Source organism: Gymnoscopelus braueri, assembly GCF_963280865.1.
Source record: "Gymnoscopelus braueri genome assembly, chromosome: 6".
In the NCBI taxonomy this organism is placed as follows: Eukaryota; Metazoa; Chordata; class Actinopteri; order Myctophiformes; family Myctophidae; genus Gymnoscopelus; species Gymnoscopelus braueri.
This window is the reverse complement of record NC_137607.1, coordinates 13,494,255-13,516,833: the sequence shown is the minus strand read 5'-3', so window position 1 is coordinate 13,516,833 and position 22,579 is coordinate 13,494,255. Positions and strand designations below refer to the sequence as shown.

Genomic DNA, 22,579 nt, shown 5'->3' with positions numbered 1-22,579 from the left:
TTGTCAGTTTAAAACTGTGTATGAATTTGAAAAATATGTTGTGTATGATCTATCTAAGAGTCAGCGATCTCTGTTTGCACAGTTTCGCTCGGGAATATTGCCACTACATATTGAAACGGGACGGTACACTGGAACAGAATTAGAACAAAGAATATGTGGCTATTGTGACCTTGGTGAAGTGGAGGATGAAACCCACTTTCTATTGTACTGCCCGTTTTATCATGATTTAAGAAAAATTCTATTTGACAAAGTACATGTAGGTCTGTGCCTGAATAATGAATTAGTTAGATATTTATTTGATAACCATTCTTTCGCAATTTCAAATTTTATCCATAAAGCCTGGAACCGAAGGAAACATGCAACTTGCATAGTTGCACTGTGATGGATCATACCAACTTGTTCTCACCCCTAACCTTTGAGTTCTTTTGTATTGAAAATACAATATTTGAGTTCATTGTATTGTCTAAGCTAAACATTCAAGTCTGTCCTCTGTTCATTCTCTCTGTGTTCTGTTCCCCTCTCTCTCTCTCTCTCTCTCTCTCTCTCTCTCTCTCTCTCTCTCTCTCTTGCCCTCCACTCTCTAGTTTGAAAATTAGAATACTAAATTGTACTTCTGATCAGAGTATACAGTGTGGTAGCTATTTATGTTATGTTGTTTATTATTATTTATTGTTTATTTATTTATTTTACTTTTTGTGTCTGCATGTTGGCACTGGAAAAACTTGTTTAATGTGTCTGAATAATCCCGTAAGGGATGGGCTGTGAAAAGGCAGCCGGACACGAAAATAAATCATTCATTCATTCCAATGTCCATTTAAGTGAGTGGGGGGGGGGGGCTTTCACATCGTAGTCTCAGTGGTTGTGCACGCTGATGTTGAAATAGTGCTGTCCTGAATGCCCCTCCTCAGGGTCTGGGTAGCAGTTAGAACTCCTTCAATGATGTATGTGAACATTCCTTCTTTACCCTGATGAAGACTGAGGCCTTGTGGTGTTTTTATCATGTCTGTTTAAATAAACGCTTTAACTACACTCATCTCCTTGATGTACTGAACCACTTTCAACCTGATGTGTCTATTGGCCATGTCATTAAAAACTAGAAGGTACTGTTCCTGAAGAAACAGTGTGGGATCGCTAAGAATGTTGATGGTATTGAGTATTGATAGTGTTAGTAGAGTTAAAGGTTTGAAAGGTTTAAAGGTTTTAAAGGTTTTAAAGGTTTTAAAGGTTCTAAAGTTTTGAAAGGTTCTAAAGGTTTGAAAGGTTTAAGAGGTTTGAAAGATTTGAAAGGTTTAAGAGGTTCTAAAGGTTTGAAAGGTTCTAAAGGTTCTAAAGGTTCTAAAGCTTTGAATGGTTCTAAAGGTTTGAAAGGTTTGAAAGGTTTGAAAGGTTTAAGAGGTTCTAAAGGTTTGAAAGGTTTAAGAGGTTCTAAAGGTTTGAAAGGTTCTAAAGGTTTGAAAGGTTTGAAAGGTTTGAAAGGTTTGAAAGGTTTGAAAGGTTTAAGAGGTTCTAAAGGTTTAAGAGGTTCTAAAGGTTTGAAAGGTTCTAAAGGGTATTTACTTTAAATTATTTTTAGTCACTTTATTTACTTTAAAGTATTTTTTACTAATTTTTACAGCTTTTAAGTATTTTTACTATATTTTTCAACTTTTAAGTATTTTTACAATTTTTTTCAACTTTTAAGTATTTTTACTCATTTTGAGTACTTTTAAGTATTTTTACTCAATATAAGTACTCTTAAGTATTTTTACTCAAGGTATTTACTTTAAAGTATTTTTAGTCACTTTATTTACTTTAAAGTAGCTTTTACTAATTTTTACAACTTTTAAGTATTTTTACTCTTTTTATCAACTTTTAAGTATTTTTACTATTTAAAAAGTGAAATATCTCTAAAAGTACAAATTATTTCAAAAAATTCTAATGGTAGCCAATATGTCCTAAGTAGGCTGAACGTTATAGAGTTGGAACGGAGTTTCTATCTAAAAGTATGAATTTCTCCATTGAAATGAATGGGAGTTTTTTAGAAGTAAAAAGTGAAATATCTCTAAAAGTACAAATGATTTCAAAAATTCAAATGGTAGCCGATATGTCCTAAGTAGGCTGAACGTTGTAGAGTTGGAACGGAGTTTGTAGCTAAAAGCATGAAGGACTAGTTAGGGGCCAAAAAACTGTACCAAAAACGTTGTTGAAGATAACAGTAGTGTGATCGCTTTAGCGATCCCACAATGAACATATGTCTCATATTCACTGTTGACAGTCTGTACAATGTACATATCCTTTACTATTCAGTCAATTTGCAATTACTTTCATCTGTCAATGTTGATAGATTGTACATTTATACTTTTTCTATTGATATTATATGTTAAATCTGTGTGATGTTTAGTGTCAGACTCTGAGTCTATTTGTTATCTATCTATCTATCTATCTATCTATCTATCTATCTATCTATTTGTATATCTGTTTGTTGTCTGTCTGTTAAATCTTTTCTTTCTTAAATGTCTTTCTTCAATGACAGTTACACCCCTCCTCCACCAGGGGGCAAAAGCAACATTGCGTCGACCATTTACTGAGCATGTGGGAAAGTCGTTGACCTGACCGGAAGTAGGTGCGTTGTTTTTTCATTGTGTTGAAGAAACGTCGTGGTGAAAAATGTGTGATAAACGAGGTAAAATGTGTCAAATAGAGTCTGTACGGCTGTCGATAAATGAACAGCTGACGTCGGTGGGAGAGGAGGTATTGTGTGTTTTGGACAAACAGCAGCGTGGTGCTGATGTTTGTTGTGTGAAGCTTGTCAGAGTGTTTGTGTTGGAGCGCCTCAGTGCGGCTGCAGAGTTCATGTGCAACCTCTTCCAGAGAGAGATAGAGACACTAGAAACTCTGCTGGAGAGACAAAACAAACTGCTGGACGTGATGCTACAGCCACACATCAAACTACACAGAGCAGGTTTGTTAATGCTGCATTTATACCACATCTATTCTCATAGCTAAGCTACTTATCGCTAAGTTAACATGTTTACCACTGTTGGACTGATACTCATAGCTGAGATACTTATAGCTAAGTTAACAGATGAGTTTTGTTTGCAGTTTGTCCATCACATCAAAGAGAGAATAATTCATCCATTCATTTGTTTCTTTTGTAGTTGTGTTTTATTCAATCACTCAATGTCATGCCCTCAGCTACATTATATACCAACCACATTAGGTAAAGCTTCAAAGTAACTAAATACTTTTACTAAGTAATCTGTAGTGTAGATAGTTACTTCCCATCCCCTTTGGAAGACGCTTTGGGTGTGTGGTGTTATTCGTTTTGACCATAAATGGTAAAAATGTAATTCACTCTACGACCATACACCTTGGAAACCGGAAGACAACTGACTAAACAGGCGGGCTGCACAGATACACATGGGAACTCGCTGTGTCTGTGAGCCAATAAGAACACATTACATCCAGTAAACACACATACAATAGGCTGTAGGCAATACTGTAGCTGGGAATAGGCTGGCATTTGTTCCCGCGTTACAATATCATGTTGTTTTGACAGATGCTAGGTTTACCTGGTATCCTAATTTCTTTGAAGCAGTATTATTTTCTTTGCACTCTACTGAGGTAGTCAGTGTACTCTATTTGGGCAGGCTGCCAGAATAGATTATGTGTATGAGAAATCCTGGTTACCACTGTTTGAATCTGTAGGTCATTTTATTTTCAATACTGAAGATTGTGACCAATCAAATTAATAATTACGAATAAATCTCGAATAAATCTCATCCAATGAGAAAAACACTTCGACTTGTTCTGCTGAATTTGATGCTACCTCGTCTATCCTCCTTCTTCTGTCTGTATGTAAAGAGATTTCTCCTGAACATGAGGAGAGGAGCCCCAGTCTGGTCCAGGAGGAACCACAATCTCCACAACATGAGGTGAGGAGCCCCAGTCTGGTCCAGGAGGAACCACAACCTCCACAGATTAAAGAGGAACAGGAAGAGGAGGCTGATGTGTCAACATTACTACACAGGAAGACGAGCTGTGACACTCTCTCAGGTAAAAAAATAAAACATCACTTTATCAATTCTACTCTAGCAAGACTAAGTCTAAAAAGCCCCTAGATTCTGTTAGGTCAGATGGGCGTGTGTTCAGAAACAAGGTTAAGTTCTAGTTTCAAGGTGTTTGTCACATACTCAATACAGCGTTTTAAACACTTAATACCCTATATACATTGACCAATACTTCATTTCTTTAATATGTTTTCCCCTCAAAGATCTACAAAATCACTTGTAGATCTGTATTTCCACCGAATGTTTGCCTGTTATGAGATGTCCAGAATATGGTGTTTATTATGCAGGGTTGGTTTGGGGAAGCCATTCTAGTTAGCAGGAAATAGGTTTCATTACTTATAGAGGAGGTGAAGTGCATTTCTCTTTTTAAAATGATGTATTGTAAAAGTATAAGTGGTATTTTAGTTATATCACTAATCTCCACTGTAAAAAGCAAACATCCCCACAACCTGTTTCCTTCAGAGAGCTTTCCACCTCCACAACCACATTAAACCAGAAACTGCCAAAATGTCTTCATCATGCATTTTACAACACTTTTATCCTATTTGAGAAACATTTTAATTGGACAGGTGAGGATTTTACTACAGCAGGCTGTACTAATACCAGGGCAAAGACCTGCTGTTTAGTGCCACTGTCACTGCTGTGTGTCAATCTTCAGCTGTGCTCCCAATAAAATTAACATAACTGTATGGGTGCAACTGTTATCAAACTAATCAATTTAATTTATTATTTTAAAGAATCATTGATTTTGGGAGGACATTTTGAAATGTCCTTATTTTTCTTAAATTTTTAACACAAGCTTATATCATGACATTTTGTGAGCTTGTAAATTTGCTATGTTTGTTATTTTTGCACGACACCATTATACGACAAAGTATGAAGTAGGGCTTTAGTGCTTAATCAGATTAATACATTTTGGCAACTATAAAATAAATCAATTATAATGTTTTTGTGTTGATTCGTTGATATACGTATAATGATAAATAAATAACCATATATAACTTTAAATCAAAGCCACCAAAGGGGTTCAATGTATGTTTTGGGGGCAAAATAATTAATGATAATCTATTAACCACTCTGATGCTGGTCTCTGGCCGCTCTCTCTCCACTGCTTGAGCAGAGGAGATTTTACTTTATTAATTTATGTTTTTCAATTCTGTGTTTGAAATTGGACTGATCATGAGCGAGAAAGGGAAGCCAGTGACAGAGCATTTGTGCCTTTCAAATAAAATCAGCTCTGTTTCCCGGGGCAACCCACATAATTTTCCCTCTTTACAGTCTGTGTGTGTTGCTCATGGGAGTAATTACAACATGGACAAAATATCACAGCTGAAACATGAGTTTCAGAATCTGCATTCACCTTGATGTCTATATGATTAATTAATGGTACAATTGTGATATAAATAGCCTATTAACAACAGTGTGTAATGACAAGATGTCGGAGAACTCTGCCGATGCAACAAAAGGAAACACAGTATGGAAAATGTGAAAGTTCCTTTTCCATTCAATGGTTTACTGTGATTTTATCTTTTGTCTAGACTTCCTGCACCTCCCTGTGTGTAAAGAGGAGGTTTCCGTTGAACAGCAGGAGATGAATCCTAGTCTGATCCAGGAGGAACCAGAGGCTCTGCAGATTAAAGAGGAAGAGCAGGAGCTACTTCAGATATCAGAGGAGACTGCTGGGTCTACGTTGACGTTACTAGCAGTGAAACATGAAGATGGTGATGTAAACAGAGAGACAGAGCCTCTAGCCAGCACCTCAACTGAACACATGAAAACACAAGCAAGTGAGTAATGCAGTTCCTCTCTTTAAAAGTCTTTATTGTGAAAATAAAATTAGTTCACTAATCTCCACTTGGTCTCCAGCTCAGTCAAAATGTGTCGTGTCATGACCTGTTGTGAGCTTGTAGATCTGCTATTCTTTTTGTATTTTAGTGGTTAATCAGACTAATCAATTTGGTCAACTATATTACAAAAAAACAATTAGAATGTTTTGGCGTTGATTTCTTGATATATGTATATATAAAAAAAAAAAAAAGTACATTTGCATTTAACTTAATTGTTGATCAATCTGAAGCACAGCCACCAAAGGGGTTCAATACGCAGTGTGTTTTGGGGGGAAATGACTCATGATCATTGATAATATACTTTATATCTGTACGGAAAACCACTATGATGCTGCTCTCTGGCCGCTCTCCATATCTCTCCCCATCACTGGCAGCTTGTTGTGTGTATTTAGAAGACAATAGATGGCAGATAACCATCCGTTGTGTTTGAGTACCTAACACCCTGTACTGAAGACCACTAGGGCTCAAACGATATCATTAGACACAAGGAACAATGCTTTCTTCAGCCTCGTAGCAATCCAAATAGTTGATTTTATTAAACATACTCTACCACACTGAAGTCTGATCAGAATAACTTCTTTTCTCTTTCTTTTTTCTTACATGCAGAAATTGAACGGCTCATTAACGAGAAAGGGAAGCCAGTGGCAGAGTTGCATGACCCAGACAGGCTTCATGATCTTACATTTTTGGTGGATATAATTAGAGCCCGACCGATATATCGGTGACCGATATATCGGTCGGGCTCTATACCCGATATGGCCTTATTTGGTTATATCGGTTCATATCGTATCGGTGAAATTTCTCACCGATATGAAAAAATGACCGATAGAAAAAAAAAAAGTTTGCTTTTTTTTTTTGGCAAGTTGGTGTAATGATACATTTTGTCCAGCAGAGCGCGCTGAGCTCACATTAGTAGACTACCATACATCTCTCTACAGTTACACAGCCTCGCCAACGAAAGTGAAAGCAACTTCAACCTGCGGATTCTTTTCCCAGATGCGATGGTAAATTTGTAAAATCTGATGACTGGTTCAGCCCAAAACATGCTAGGATAAATAATTGTGGATTGCCCTATAATAATAACGATAGGCTGAGGTGAGGCTATACTCACTTCTATTTTAGCATCATCATTTTGGCTTAGTTTGTTACGCCTCAAACAAAAACAACACCACCACAGCTGTGTTAATTAATTCATTGTCTACAGCGGGTTTGCGTATTAAGTAAAAGTATCAATACTGTAATATAGAAATAATCTGTTAAAAAAAATCTGTAAAAGTAAAAGAACAAAAGTTTTGGTATCAAAATGTACTTAAAGCAGAGTCCTGCACGGGTCCAATGTTGAGAACCCACGCTGCCCGTCAATAATCAGATCTGCAGAGTAGACCCACCCGTCACCCGTGGCTGTGATTATTTCAAAATATGAACCAGAACCGCCCGCGGCCGCCCGTCAAATAATGGACCTGTTGTCCGCCCGTTTATCCGTGATTATTTGCAGAGTAAAATGGAAATAGCCTACAGACAGTCACTCAATGAAGGTGTGTTGAAATGTGTTGAAAAGGATAGGATAGCAGCCTTCAACAATAGAGCTACATTCAGTGGTCAGGTTCGTTCAGAAATCAAGTGAAGACGGAGGAGCGAGCTTTAGCCACACGCGCACATACGCACTACGCATGTGTCATTGTTTACATCGTCATGTCAGGTGGTTTTAATTTGAAGGTTTAACAGGATGTTCAATGTGTTTTTGAGAGTTAAGATTACTGACCGGCGTGCTCCATGCTGTTGTGCTGTGTTAAGTTACACAAGTGACGTTGTTTGGGCGGAGACAGTGCTCTCTGATTTTCACAATAAAATGTTACCTACCCGCGTTTAGTTCAGAACCGCCCGTCAGTATATTTTACACCCGTTAAACGATTGCAGGACTCTGACTTAAAGTACAAAGTAGAAAGTACTACTCATTATGCAGAATGTCCTGTTTAACAAGTTTTCAAATGTATAAAAATCTTTGGAAAATAGCAGATCTACAAGCTTGTTAATCTGCTATTTTCAAATGGCAGAAATGTATATAGGGCTGAAGTGGGTGTTTTGTTTATAATGTTCTAGATCTTAATCTACAAAGTAACTAGTAACTAAAGTTTTCAAATAATTGTAGTGGAGTAAAAGTATAATATTTGCCTCTGAGATGTAGTGGAGTAGAAGTAAAAGTGTTGAAAATTGGAAATACTCCATTGAAGTAAAAAAAAATACCTCAACATTTTACTTAAAATTTTCCTAAGTACAGTACTTGAGTAAATGTAAAAATAACAAAACAGAAAAGGCCTATTTTCATTCCAGCAAATTGTATTAGCTGGAATGAAAATAGGCCTTTTCTGTTTTGTTTTGTTTTCTCCACAATATCGGTTGCATATCGGTTATCGGTGACCGATATAATCCAAACCTCTCTAAAATCGGTTATCGGTATCGGTCACAAAAATCCATATCGGTCGGGCTCTAGATATAATAAATCACTTGAATGTGTTAAACATTAACATGTAAGGCTGCAACAGAGTTGTTACAGAACACAGCGACATCATTGGTTGCCTTTCAAATTAAATTAGCTGTTTCCCGGGGCAATCAAGATCAGTTCAGCTCTTAACAGTCTGTGTTGCTCATGGGAATAATTACAACATGGACAAAATATCACAGCTGAAACATGAGTTTCAGAATTGTTTACAAGTCTGCATTGAGCTTGATGTGCATGTGATTAATTTGTGGTACAGGAGCTATAAATAGCCTATTAACGTAATGTCCGATAACTGTGCTGATGCAATAACGCTAATGAGTGGTGGATCAGGCACAAGTATCTATATACAAACAGATTTTTTTGTGAATTAAAGGTTCTATGACATTCATTTTCACTTTTTTTTTTTTTTTATGTTTTTGTTTTTTTGTTTTATGACCTCAATTACACCCAAAAAATCTGAACTTTGAACATTCAGTGGATTTTCTGTGGTCTGGGGTTTTCTGAATAATTAGGCTGAAAAGTAATCTGAGCTTGGCCCTTCGGCAGTGAGGTCACAGCCGATTAATCCCGCCCACTCTCCTCCTCGCCCCTCCCCTATCCTTTCCTTGGGGGGGAGCAGAGACGATGATTGACAGGCAAAATCCCTCACCAGCGACACCCGCAGGCAAATATTTCTTTTTTCATTGCAGTTGAAAAGGCTTTAGAAATGTGAGAGAAAAACACCTGCCATGGAGCAATGGAGTGGAATTTTTGGTTAAAACTTTCTATACACGTTTGAAGGACCATGACAAAGACTTTTAATGTGTGGTAAAACTGAACGTCATGAAACCTTTAAGTTTCAAGGAGGCCATATTTTTCATTCATTTGCAGTGAAATATACTGTCCCAGAACCACCATATCTTAGTGTGTCAGATGCTGTTTTACACGTGTACTCCCACAGCGTGCATTGACACATGCTTAAAGGGGTACTTCACTTCCGGGCCGGCGACACATTTAAAAAAAATATTAAAAATAAATGAAAAAAGTTATGGAAAATTCATGGCCCCCTCACACATTAGTAGGACACTGCGTGTCGTGAGGGGGCCATGAATTTTCCATAACTTTTTTCATTTATTTTTAATATTTTTTTTAAATGTGTCCCCGGCCCGAAAGTGAAGTACCCCTTTAACCCATTTAGACCTGAGACCGATTCTAAAAACGCCTGACCTAAGTTTTTGAAAAACTTCTAATAATAATTAAAAAATTACAATAAATGTATGTTGTTATAACTTATATACTATACATAGCAACAAGAATCCCTAAAACGGTTCCAGTCCTGAAAGGTAAAGGTATTACAAATAGGGGTTCCTGCCCAAAATGGGTTAAGTGGTCCTCTGAAGTTGAATATCGCTGACCTAAATGGAGTTTGCCTCCCCATGGTCTGTTCAATATAAAATTGATATTATATCATTACAATCAAGCCTTTGACCAAAAGAATGCCAGCTGTAGAACCAAGTACAAAAGTAAAACATTGTAAGGAAAATGTTTAAGTTCAAACATTCAGTGGTTTACTCTCATTTTATATTTCTTTTCTAGACTTCCTGCACCGCCCTAATTGTAAAGAGGAGGTTTCCACTGAACAGCGACAGAGGAATCCTAGTCTGATCCAGGAGGAACCAGAGCCTCCACAGATTAAAGAGGAACAACAGGAGCTACTTCAAAGACCAGAGGAGGCTGCTGGGTCTACGTTGACATTACTAGCAGTGAAACATGAAGATGATGATGAAAACAGAGAAACAGAGCCTCTAGCCAGCACCTCAACTGAACACATGAAAACACAAGCTGATGTAGAGGACTGTGGAACATCACAACCAACTAGTGATGGCCAGCTCCTCTCTTCACACTGTTCTGAATCTGACACTGAAGACAGTGATGCGTGGGAGGAGACCAGGGAAGACCAGTCAGCTTTAAACACTCTGAAATCACTAAAGACACAACATTTGGAAGAACAAAGATCGTCTTTGAGAAACCAGCTGTCCCAGGACCTGAAATCATCAAAACAAACTGCATCTGAGGATTCACACAGGGAAGAAAAGCTTTAATTGTACAGAGTGTGGCACAGGCTTTGATCAAATGAGGGATCTAAAACGACACATGAGGATTCACACTGGGGATAAGCCATTTACTTGTACAGTTTGTGTCAAAGGATTTGCTCGAAAGGATGTGCTGAAGACGCACATGAGGATTCACACTGGGGATAAGCCATTTACTTGTACAGTTTGTGTAAAAGGATTTGCTCGAAAGGATGTGCTGAAGACGCACATGAGGACCCACACAGGGGAAAAGCCCTTTACTTGTACAGTTTGTGCCAAAGGCTTTGCGCAAATGGGTGATTTAAAGACACACATGAGATCTCATACAGGGGAAAAACCCTTTACTTGTACAGTTTGTGCCAAAGGCTTTGCTCAAATGGGTCATCTGAAGATGCACATGAGATCTCATACAGGGGAAAAGCCCTTTCCTTGTAAAGTTTGTGCCAAAGGCTTTGCTCAAGTGGGTCATCTGAAGATGCACATGAGATCTCATACAGGGGAAAAGCCATTCATTTGTTCAGTTTGTGCCAAAGGCTTTGGTGACATGAGCAATCTGAAGAAACACATGAGATCTCATAAAGGGGAAAAGCCCTTCAATTGTACAGTTTGTGCCAAAGGCTATGCTCAAATGGGTGATTTGAAGAAACACATGAGATCTCATACAGGGGAAAAGCCCTTTACTTGTACAGTTTGTGCCAAAGGCTTTGGTGATATGAGCAATCTCAAACAACACATGAGATCTCATACAGGGGAAAAGCCGTTCACTTGTAGAGTTTGTCAAAAGCACTTCAGTGGAAATCTGAAGAAGCACATGAGGATCCATACAGGTAAAAATACAGCACTATCTTTAGTGTCTTTATTAAATGCTTTTGATGAAATGCCACTCTTACTTTTGTGTGACACTGTCATACAACATGGTATAATATAGGGCAAAAAAGCAAACAGATGTGATACTGTATGGAGATACAAGGTTTCTGCAACAATATTATCATTCATTGTAATCCAACATGACAGTGACAAGTCCTGAATACTAAAGTAGAGGCATTACACAATCTGATGATGTCACCATGACCAAAATAAATCAATTAATATGTTGTTCATTATACCCTGTACCTGACTGTACCGCATCCCAACCACCCCCCTCTTCACGCACGCACGCACGCACGCACGCACGCACGCACACGCACACACACACACACACACACACACACACATACACATACACACATACACACACACTTATTCCAAATTATGTTTTGTTATCATTTTATTTGGATTGTTTCTGTTTTTATTGTGTTATCATTGCACTTTATTTTTAAACTATTCTCAATATCTTCCCAAATGTCATACTTTTACCCAAATCTCCAAATGATGTGCATTTCCAATCCATGTTAATAAAATGTATAATATGTTTTAAAATTTCCTTTTCATTTGTGTTTCTGCCAGCAGATAAGAAACAGCAACAGTCCTCCTCTGATGGAGACCCTGTTAAAAAGAAGAGTAGAACCTCCACCATTGAACTGCAGGGGGCGCCCAGTGGCGGTAAGAGAGAGAACAAATATGTAATATAATTATTTATTTTTTATTATTATTATTATTATTATTATTGTTATTGTTATTGTTATTGTTGTTGTTGAGATTGACAGAATTTACTTCAAACGGGGTTTAAGTGATATTTCTTCGTTAAAATAAGTGTTACATTTCTATATATTCCTATAGTAATCATTGTTATATAGTGTTTGGGTTATTTAATTGGATTGTGTATCATTATCTGTACAGAGGTTCATTCATTGCTGGGAGTGAAGGCTGACAACAAGTCCAAGAAGAAGTGGGCAGGCCGGCCCAAAGGCTCCAAAAGTAAAGACAAAAATGTCACAGGTTCAAACCTCACCAGGATAAGAGGTCCTCCTACCCTGCAGAGACCATGGACAGCACTCGGACAGGAGCAGTAGAGACAGGTAAGGACGCCACAAACTGCACCATAAAACATTTAGAGTTACACTAATCTGCTGCTAGCCTGCTAGTCCTGATCTCATGCTGGCCCCCACCTGTTGGCACTGAGTCCAGTTCACCTTTTTGATCATGTTGAGATATTTAGGTTTAAAAAACAGTTGGTTCCTGTCGAGTAATTTGATTGGTCAAGAGGTGCGCCATGAGTGCATATATACCACCACTGGATCTTTACATTGTGGCTCTGCAGGAGGCTAGCCATCTATAAGAGGGATTTTTGTGTGTGTGTGTGTGTGTGTGTGTGTGTGTGTGTGTGTGTGTGTGTGTGTGTGTTACTGTATCGGTCTGCAATGGCCTGTAGTGTGAGAATACATTTCATATATTTCAGCTAAACACTGCAGAGTTAAAATATGATCATTGAAACAGGTAACAACCCTACTTCATCCACCATGGAATGTTAACTCGGACGCCTAGCAGTTCACTCTGATGAGCCTCACAAGCCTCAAGACCTGGCTGTTTGTCACGCCTGCCTTGTTTACATGAGATGTAAAACGTCATGCATGTAAATCCATTCTTTATGAAGTTGAGAGTGAAACAAAACGAGTTCTCCCCTCCCTCTGGTCCATCTAATCTAGCACTAACTGTCTCACATCATTGTGACACATGGCTCTCTGGTGGCTGTCAGTGTGTCAGCTTGATTAGTTTATTTTCCCACAACCATATGGACAAAATCAAATATCAAGTATCTATATTTTTGACCAAATACCCCAATATTGATATTTTGAATATTATATCAAGGTGTGATGATAATATTGTTGCACCGTGTTGCGTTGTGAGCTTGTAGATCCGCCATTATTATGGTTTAACCACATGGACCCTGGCTTCCCTATTCTGGGCATGTAATAATATGTGAACATTCTGTGAGAATAGGTGAACATTTGGTGAAAATAGCAAATCTGCAAGCTCTCAACGTGTCGTTACACGTTGTGAGCTTGTAGATCAGCTGTTTGGGTGAATAGATTATATAGAATTACATAGATTGGAGAAGTATAATAGGGTTTAAGTGGTTAAAACCAGGAAAAGACAACATGCCATATTATCATACACAATACTGATATTAAAGGTAGGGCAAGGGATTTTATTTGGTTAAAATAAGGGTTAAATAGCTCTACATTCTTATAGTACTCATTGCTATAGAGTGTTCAGTAACAGGAGTCTCCATGTCTCTCCTGCTCTTTATTAAACACAAAATGCATTTTCAGGTCAGGATACCAATTGTATCCTATCAGAAGAAAATTGGAACGTGAGAAATTTGGAACTGGAACACTATAGAAATGAAGCTGATACATGGGTACTCTCTCCTGATTGGCTGACATTTTGTCACCTACCTGAAAATGTATTTTATGTTTAATCAAAGAGCTGGAGAGACGGGGAGACCCCTGTTACTAAACTAACACTCTATAGCAATGATTACTATCACAATATAGTATTTTAATCTTTTAACAAAAGATTCATAATTTGGCACTGGGTAATATGTATTTTTTCTTCTGTATATGTATACTCTCTCTGTCTTTGTCCCTGTCTCTGTCCATTTGTCTGTGTGTGTGTGTGTGTGTGTGTGTGTGTGTGTGTGTGTGTGTGTGTGTGTGTCTGCGTGTGTCTCTCTCTCTCTCTCTCTCTCTCTCTCTCGCGCTCTCTCTCTCTCTCTCTCTCTCTCTCTCTCTCTCTCTCTCTCTCTCTCTCTCTCTCTCTCTCTCTCTCTCTCTCTCTCTCTCTCTCTCTCTCTCTCTCTCTCTCTCTCTCTCTCTCTCTCTCTCTCTCTCTCTCTCTCTCTCATATATATCCAGATCTACATGAAGACAGTATGGGACAATGGGAAAGATAGATAGAATATACTATGTTACAATGTTCCACTTTTGTCAAGTGACTTTCTGTTCATCTGTAGCCCTTACAGTTTTTCCCCTCAGTTTATGATGTGTGTATAAGGGCACACTTTGAGTTCATAATGATGCTGAATTGTTACTTAAGATTGTTTTTTTCTGTCAGTAATGTTTTTTCTGAATTGTTACTTAAGCTTGTTTTTTTCTGTCAGTAATGTTTTTTTATGCATTAAACATACTTTGCAAAAGACAGCTACAGTATTGAACATATGGGGACATGCATAATGTCATTTTGACATATTTTCATAATCTGACCAGAACCCAAACAGCTATATGGAAAATAATTTGTGTAAAGTAATGCCATTGTTCATTAAAGGACGACTTCACAGATTTTCAACTTATCTTCATGTAATTGGTCCTCACTAATGCTCATAATAATATGGAACCTTTTTTTTTTTTACCATTTTATGTTGAGCATTAGTGAGGACCAATTATATGAAGATAGGTTGAAAATGGGCCAATTCGTCGTTTAAGTTGCTATATTTTACTGGCTAGTTAAGCTACATTTCTGGACCACCAGAGCCACAATGTTTGTCACAACGATAAAGCACTTTCAGCATGACAACAGTTTTGTCTTTTCTCAGCAAGGCTTGAGGTGTGAGGTTATATTGGAATGAAAATGAGACAATTGTTATCTTAAAAGTGCTGTTGTGTTACTAATTTTAAAGTTGTGACAATGTCATTCCCATGTAGCAGTAGTGGCTCAGAGCCTCTAACTGATGACCAAAATCTTAATATCTTCACCGACCAATGGAGAATTCCCCTTTAGGCTAGTGGTTAAGATGTTGGCTTTCGGTCGACCTGGGTTCGATTCCCGGGCGGTACGCCCACACAAGTTAAATGAAGCCACTATTGAATTCTATTGGTGTGACAGACAAAAAGTCCATGGACATTATTCTATATTGAGTGATTTGAATTGAAATGAACCCTTTGAAAAACGTTTTAATCATCATCATTGTACAAAAAAGTATAAGCAAAATCATATTGCAAGTTGCTTATATAACTTTAGACAAGTAACAGACAGTAAACATAAAGGAACTGAGTTGGTGTTGGCTAGACCGCACTCATGCATTGAAAGCACTGAGGTAGTCTCCATTAACTGTCACACACAATACTTTCCCACGAGGAAGGCATTGATCCAAAACATTACCAAACCAAAATGCAGACAACTTATATCATTGGTTCTCAAAGTGGGGTCCGGTGACCCCCAGGGGTCCTGGGGTAAATTCCAGGGGGTCCACAGCAAACTTAGTTAATATAGCGGCACAATCATTTTAAACACTTTATCCATTTATACGTTGGATATTCAAACTAGAAAAAGTGCTCCTCGGAGCACTGCCAGACCCCTGGTTGAAATCTGAAGATCAGAGCACTACGTCACGCTAAGCTTGGCCAATCAAAAAGAGGGACAGACCGGGAGGAAAAACGTTGAACCGGGAGGAAAAATGTTGACCGGGAGGAAAAGAGGGACAGATCGACAAAGCCTCATGTAGGCCGACCCCCTGGGTCTGGCAAAAATTGCAGATATACAAGCTCACAGCTCGTCACATCGTGCTTTGAATTTTTGACAAAAATCTTCTCTTCTGGGGGTCCCTGGCACAAAACATTTTCAAATGGGGGTCCGCGGCCGAATATAAATCAATGAATTTGTGGGTCCTTGGCATGAAAAGGTTTGAGAACCACTGACTTATATGACACTTAACTTTGAATCAGAGACATTTGGTTAAATTTTCTCAAAATGAACATGGTCATATTTCCTGTATATGAAGTCAGGAAGGTGTATACAGTATATTATTTCGTGTGTCAACAGTTAGTTGATGTGTGGTTGGTTGTCCAGTGGTGTGACTGGTTCAGAGGTGCTTTTGTGAAAACTCACTATTGGGTTTACTTTACAATCTGTGTCTGGACTGTTGACTGAATTAAACACCAGGGTGCAAGACAACCATTTAATGAAGACAAGCACCAAATGATTTGAATGATCTTACAAATAATTATATTCCCACCTCTGAATTAGCTGAAAGAACTCAAACCTTATACAATCTGTAATTAACCACTTAAAACCTTTATATTCTTCAATAACCGGGGTCCCCCAGAGGTCTATGCTTATATGTTTCCCCCTCTAGTCTACACCCAATCTCTTTGCTGGTAATAGCTAATCTACAAGCTCACAGCATGTCGTGACGTGTTGTGAGCTTCTAGATTAGCTTTTTTTTTGCCTCAATGTTTGTTTGCAGAATCGGGCAATATGTGGTTAAGGGTCAATTCTTCAAGATACTGAACAGAGAAATGGAAATCCTCACCAAGAAATATGACTATGCACACAAGCACAATACAATAGTGTGGTGATGTGTTTGTGAAAGCAAGAGTGGAAGTTTGTCCTCTGAAGTGTAGAGCACAGAGATGTGGCTTGAAGCAGACTTTTCACCAGAAGATCCTTCATCACTGTGAGGAAGACCATGATATTCTGTTGAGTTTCTGGATCACTGAAGCACATTCTTCACACAGTCAGCTTGAATGTGTTTGTGGAGAGACACTGGCCCTCATTTATCAACAGAGCGTATAAACCGGCTTATATCTTTCCATATATTCGGCCGTACACCAACGTCGAAGTCACATTTATCAACGAATCCTAGACAGCCAATCCTAGCGTACATTGGTTCGGAGCCTTGATAAATGTCACGGCTGAAACCGAGCGTCATTTAAATAACACGCCCTTAAATATTCTCGATACGCCCTGATTTTACGACATGGAGAACCAGAATACGACCAAATAAAGCATGGGAAGCCAAAAGAGCTTCGGCGGCTCGCCTCGCCTCGCTGCCTGTCAAGTCACACACGCACATGCCCAACTGTGTCTTTCATGTAATCTGTAGCGGTACAATCTTTGTCACGTAGGCTTGTAGCCTACATGAATGACATATTATGATACCAATCACATCGCCATGAATGGGGTTTGTATATTAATTTATTTAACCCATACCGAGCAGTGCACAAGCAGTCATGTAGGATATTCCCCGTAAGACTCGGACGGGCGGCAGTGATCCCGTGCTGCCACGTTAATAAGAGATTCGATCGTCGGGTTTATATCCTTAAGCCAGCCAGGTTGTGTAGCCTACATAACGCTCTATGACATAACTCCATAACATAGGACAAGCTACTGTAAGTTTGTAGACCTCACTGTCCATGAAAAGATGGTCGGGGCTCCCCAAAATGCTCTCGCAGAAGCGCTCGTATATTTTGAAAATAGCAGATCTACAAGCTCACAACGCGTCGGGATGGGACCTGTTGTGAGCTTGTAGATCTGCTATTTTCAAATAGCCAATGCAGCCAGATCTGCAAGCTTAACCGAATGACTGTTTAAGCAGTTTGTTTAAATTACTTTATAAAATGTTGTATTTTCACAGGGATTATTTATTAGTGTAGATATACATTTAGGAATGGATTATGTGTCCAGATGCCTGTCAGACAGTCAGACAATGCTGCTCCCTAGGTCTAGAATGGAATAAACGGTCGCAGCCAAAGTCAACAACTGCTATCGACCAGACGTGAGATCTCAGCGTATGGTAGGATGAATCCAACGTCAGGATATATTGATAAATGCCGAAAGTTGCGGTGATCTCGACGTACGCCCATTATTTGGTCTGCGCCGCGTTGATAAATGAGGGCCACTGTTTATGTCTTGTGAGAGGATTATCACTGAGGAGCCCCACACACACACACGCACACGCACACGCACGCACGCACGCACGCACACGCGCGCGCGCGCACACACACACACACACACACACACATTCACACATCAGACTCTCACACGTCTGATAAGCAGATAAAGATAATTCAATTAAACACATGAGACAAACAGATTATACTTGTTGATTGATTTATTTATAGAGGGAAATGTTCCAATATTACATATCTGTGACTGTGACTGAGTGTCAAAAGTATGGAGCTCATTCCTCCATACAGAACATCTTCAACTCTGGGATGTTGGTGGCTTTCCTCACATGAACTGCTCACTTTAGGTGCTTCCACAACATTTATGTTGGATTAAGGTCAGGACTTTGACTTGGCTGTTCCAAAACAACACTGTCTCCCCCCCCCCCCCACACCCCCTACCCCTGACCACTTGGCATGTGTGGGTGAATAAAGCACCTGTAGACATTTTATTTTGTAATTTCTTTTTATCACACAACTAGTATAGGAGGGCCACTTGTAATGTAGACTGAAGGGCCCACACATTTGAGCATTAACCTATATTTAAATATATATTTACATGTAACCACTTCACTGAATACACCCCGCGTTGTGATGTGTTACGAGCTTGTAGATCTGCTATTTTCGCCTTTTTTTTTAGCAGACGTTCCTTCCTATTCCATTTAATTACCCAGAATAGGGACGCCAGGGTAAAGTAAATTGTTGATGGACCCCAGTGGCCCCTGGATCCTGGCCAGGATCCAGGGGCCATATTTCAAGATGTATTTTCATTATTATTATTATTATTATTATTATATTATTATTATATTATATTCATTCCATATCCATATTTTATAGCTTTTTATTTATTTGTTTTTATGTATTTGTTTATTAAATGTTATATTCCACAGCTGTGCTGTGTAAAATAGACTTGAATAGAATTGTCTCCAGTTTGCCTCCCAGTGCAGTTAGAACACCTCCAATGATGTATGTGAACATTCCTTCTTTACCCTGATGAAGACTGAGGTCTTGTGGTGGTTTTATCAGGCCTGTTTAAATAACTACACTCATCTCCTTGATGTACTAAACCACTTTCAACCTGATGTGTCTATTGACCATGATGTCATTATAGATGAAAATCTATCTCATATTCACTGACCATCTGTACAATGTACATATCCTTTAATATTCAATAAATTTACAATTACTGGTGATCTGTCAATGTTGATAGATTGTACATTTATACGTATTCTGTATTTGATATTATATCTGTATGTTAAATCAGTCAGACTGTGTGATGTTTGGAGTCAGACTCTAATTATGTTTATTTAATGTTTCTATTCAGCTCTATTCTATTCTATTTGCTGCTACAACACCTATATTTTCTCAAGGGGATTTGTCTGTCTGTTTGTCTGTCTGTCTGTCTGTCTGCTCTTTCTTTCTTCATTGACAGTTATACCCTTCCTCCACCAGGGGGCGAAAGCAACATTGCATCGACCATTTACTGAGCATGTGGGAAACACGTTGACCCGGAAGTAAGAGCGTGTTGTTTTCATGCTAACCATGACGCTAACTGTTTTCATGTCTCTGAACGTGAACTCATAGAGTCATAAACCTATATAAGCTATAATAATAGGTTCTGGGACTTGGCAGAAAATAGTTGCGTAACAATATAATGCGCGAAACGTCGTGGTGAAAAATGTGTGATAAACGAGGTAAAATGTGTGAAATAGAGTCTGTACGGCTGTCGATAAATGAACAGCTGACGTCGGTGGGAGAGGAGATATTGTGTGTTTTGGAAAAACAGCGTGGTGATGTTTGTTGTGTGAAGCTTGTCAGAGTGGTTGTGTTGGAGCGCCTCAGTGCGGCTGCAGAGCTCATGTGCAACCTCTTCCAGAGAGAGATAGAGACACTAGAAACTCTGCTGGAGACACAAAACAAACTGCTGCACGTGATGCTACAGCCACACATCAAACTACACAGAGAAGGTTTGTTAATGCTGCATTTATACCACATGTTTACCACTGTTGGACTGTACATACTCATAGCTACCTAAGTTAAAATGTTTACCACTGTTGGACTGCATACTTATAGCTAAAATACTTATAGCAGCTATAAGTATCTTAGCCACGAGTATGTAGTCCAACAGTGGTAAACATGTTTACCACTGTTGGACTGCAAATACTCATAGTTAACATGTTTACCACTGTTGGACTGTACATACTCATAGTTAAGATACTTATAGCCCTAGAATGTCTGTGATCTTACATACATTTCATGTATCCAAATACACAGCCATAGACCGGTACTATCCCCGCCCGGTTAGCAAACTGATCTCACATCTCAGTGGCATAAAAGTTATCTGCGCTGCGTGTGTACTCACCCAATAATTAATTCATAAGACTTGGAGTCAGATATTGTCTTCTAGTTTCATATCCATTTGAAAGTTCTGGTAGAAAACATGTGTTTAGTAACATCTCCACTTTTCTACGAGATTCACATTCTACGGCTAAGATACTTATAGCTAAGTTAACATGTTTACCATTGTTGTACTGCACATACTTATAGCTAGTTAACAGATGACTTGATTTGCAGTTTGTCCACATCAAAGATAATAATTCATCCATCTGTTTGTATCTTTTATACAGGTGTATGTTTTATTCAATCGCTCAATGTCATAACATGTCCTCTGATACATTACATTAGGTAAAGTAGCTTAATTGTAGCTAGATACTTTTACATAAGGGGCGGCCATAGCTGAATGGGTAGAGAGGCATGGAAACACAGGGTCCCAGGTTCAATGTCCCTGAGCTAACCCCTGACCTCTTAGGTCCCTTGTAAGTCACTCTGGATCAATAGGCCTACAGCAGTGTTGTATCCACTTAAACCCTATATACATTGACCTATATACTTCATTGACCGGGGTCCCCCAGGGTTCTATCATTTCTGTATTATGTTTTACCCTCTAAACAAAATCTCTTCACTGACAATGCTGTTCAGAGCTGGTAGAGATCTGTATTTTGCAGGACATGGGGTGCATTTCCCTCTTTAAAATTATTTATTGTGAAAGTAAGTAAATCAGAAACTGCCAAAATGTCGTCTTCATACTTGTGAAACAACATTTAATTGGACAGGTGAGGATTTTACCACAGCAGGCTGTACAAATACCAGGGCAAAGACCTGCTGTTTAGTTCCAGCTGTACCAGTGTCACTGTTGTGTGCCAATCTTAATCTAAACCAATCAGCTATGGTCCCAGTAACATTACTGTAGGGGTGCAACCGTTAATCAAACTAATCAGTTGAATTGATTATTTTAAAGAATTGTTGATTTTGGGAGGACATTTTTAATTTCTTTTTTTTACAGTACAGTAGCATACATGGATCATTAAAGGTAGGTTACGTGATTTGCTTTGGTTAAAATAAGTGTTAAATAGCTCTATATTCTGATAGTACTCATTGCTATAAAGTGTTTGTTCAGTATTAGGAGTCTCCTTGTCTCTCCACCTCTTTATTAAACAGAAAATGCATTTTTGTTTCAGTTTCAGTTTCATTTCCAATTTTATCCAACCAGGACAGAGAACTCAATCAGGATATAGATTAAACAAGTGAAATTGGAAGTGATGACACTAAATGAGCAGACAAAATTGGAACTGGAACACTATACAAATTAAGCTTAAAATGTGTATAGTAAAACCTACCGAAAAATGTATTTTCTGTTTATTAAAGAGCTGGAGAGACAGGGAGACATCTGTTACTGAAAAAACACTCTATAGCAATGATTACTATCATAATATAGTATTTTAACCTTTTAACAAAATACTTTTTGTTTTAACCAAAACATATCACTTACCCTACCTTTAAGTGAATTTAAGCCCAATAGGGCTGTAACAATTGACAAAGATCTCCATAATTTAAAATCCACCCGTTCACCGCCATTGACGGAGATCTCTGTCATGTCAAAAATAATAATAATAATAATACAAATAATAATATATATTTATATTTTTTTTTCTTTTTTTTTCTTCGTTTTTCACACAGGAGATAACACGATCCAAAGATTTACTGCTCCATTCACTTCCTGGTTAAATTATTTGGGAAATATTCTGTATCTCAGCTCCTGTGTTTTACTATGTATTTTTGGTGAAACATGCTATTTTCAACTGAGTATAACGACCGTACGGGAGGTCGCAATGACATTTGTTTTTTCACGGAAGCACAATGAAACCCTCCGTGATTAGCAACCATCAGGGGATCAATCATACTGGAGATAAATATTCTGTGGTTCTTGAAAGATTAGTCAGAATGCTTAAAAATGCTGGCAGAAGCTACAGCCTGTTTTAGAAAACTGAACTTTCAACCTAGCATCCCTATTTTCTTACAAGCTCACATCATGACATGTTGTGAGCTTATAGATTTGCTATGTTTGGTATTTTTGCACGACACAATTATACGACAAAGTATGAAGTAGGGCTTTAGGGCTTAATCATATTAATACATTTTGGCAACTATAAAATAAATCAATTATAAT

General features: G+C 38.3%; 1 protein-coding gene across 1 annotated transcript in view; it reads left to right on the top strand.

Annotated features, from left to right (window-relative positions):
- Positions 1–22,579, top strand: part of LOC308086347 (uncharacterized protein) — a gene marked incomplete at both ends in the record, with an annotated part of 36,511 nt that overhangs the window by 7,614 nt on the left and 6,318 nt on the right. The window contains 5 exons of the mRNA XM_080429868.1: positions 2,793–2,941; positions 3,844–4,035; positions 5,588–5,770; positions 11,915–12,010; positions 12,248–12,325. Of these exons, the coding sequence (XP_080285994.1) occupies positions 2,793–2,941; positions 3,844–4,035; positions 5,588–5,770; positions 11,915–12,010; positions 12,248–12,325 (698 nt within the window). The remainder of the gene's footprint in view (positions 1–2,792; positions 2,942–3,843; positions 4,036–5,587; positions 5,771–11,914; positions 12,011–12,247; positions 12,326–22,579) is intronic.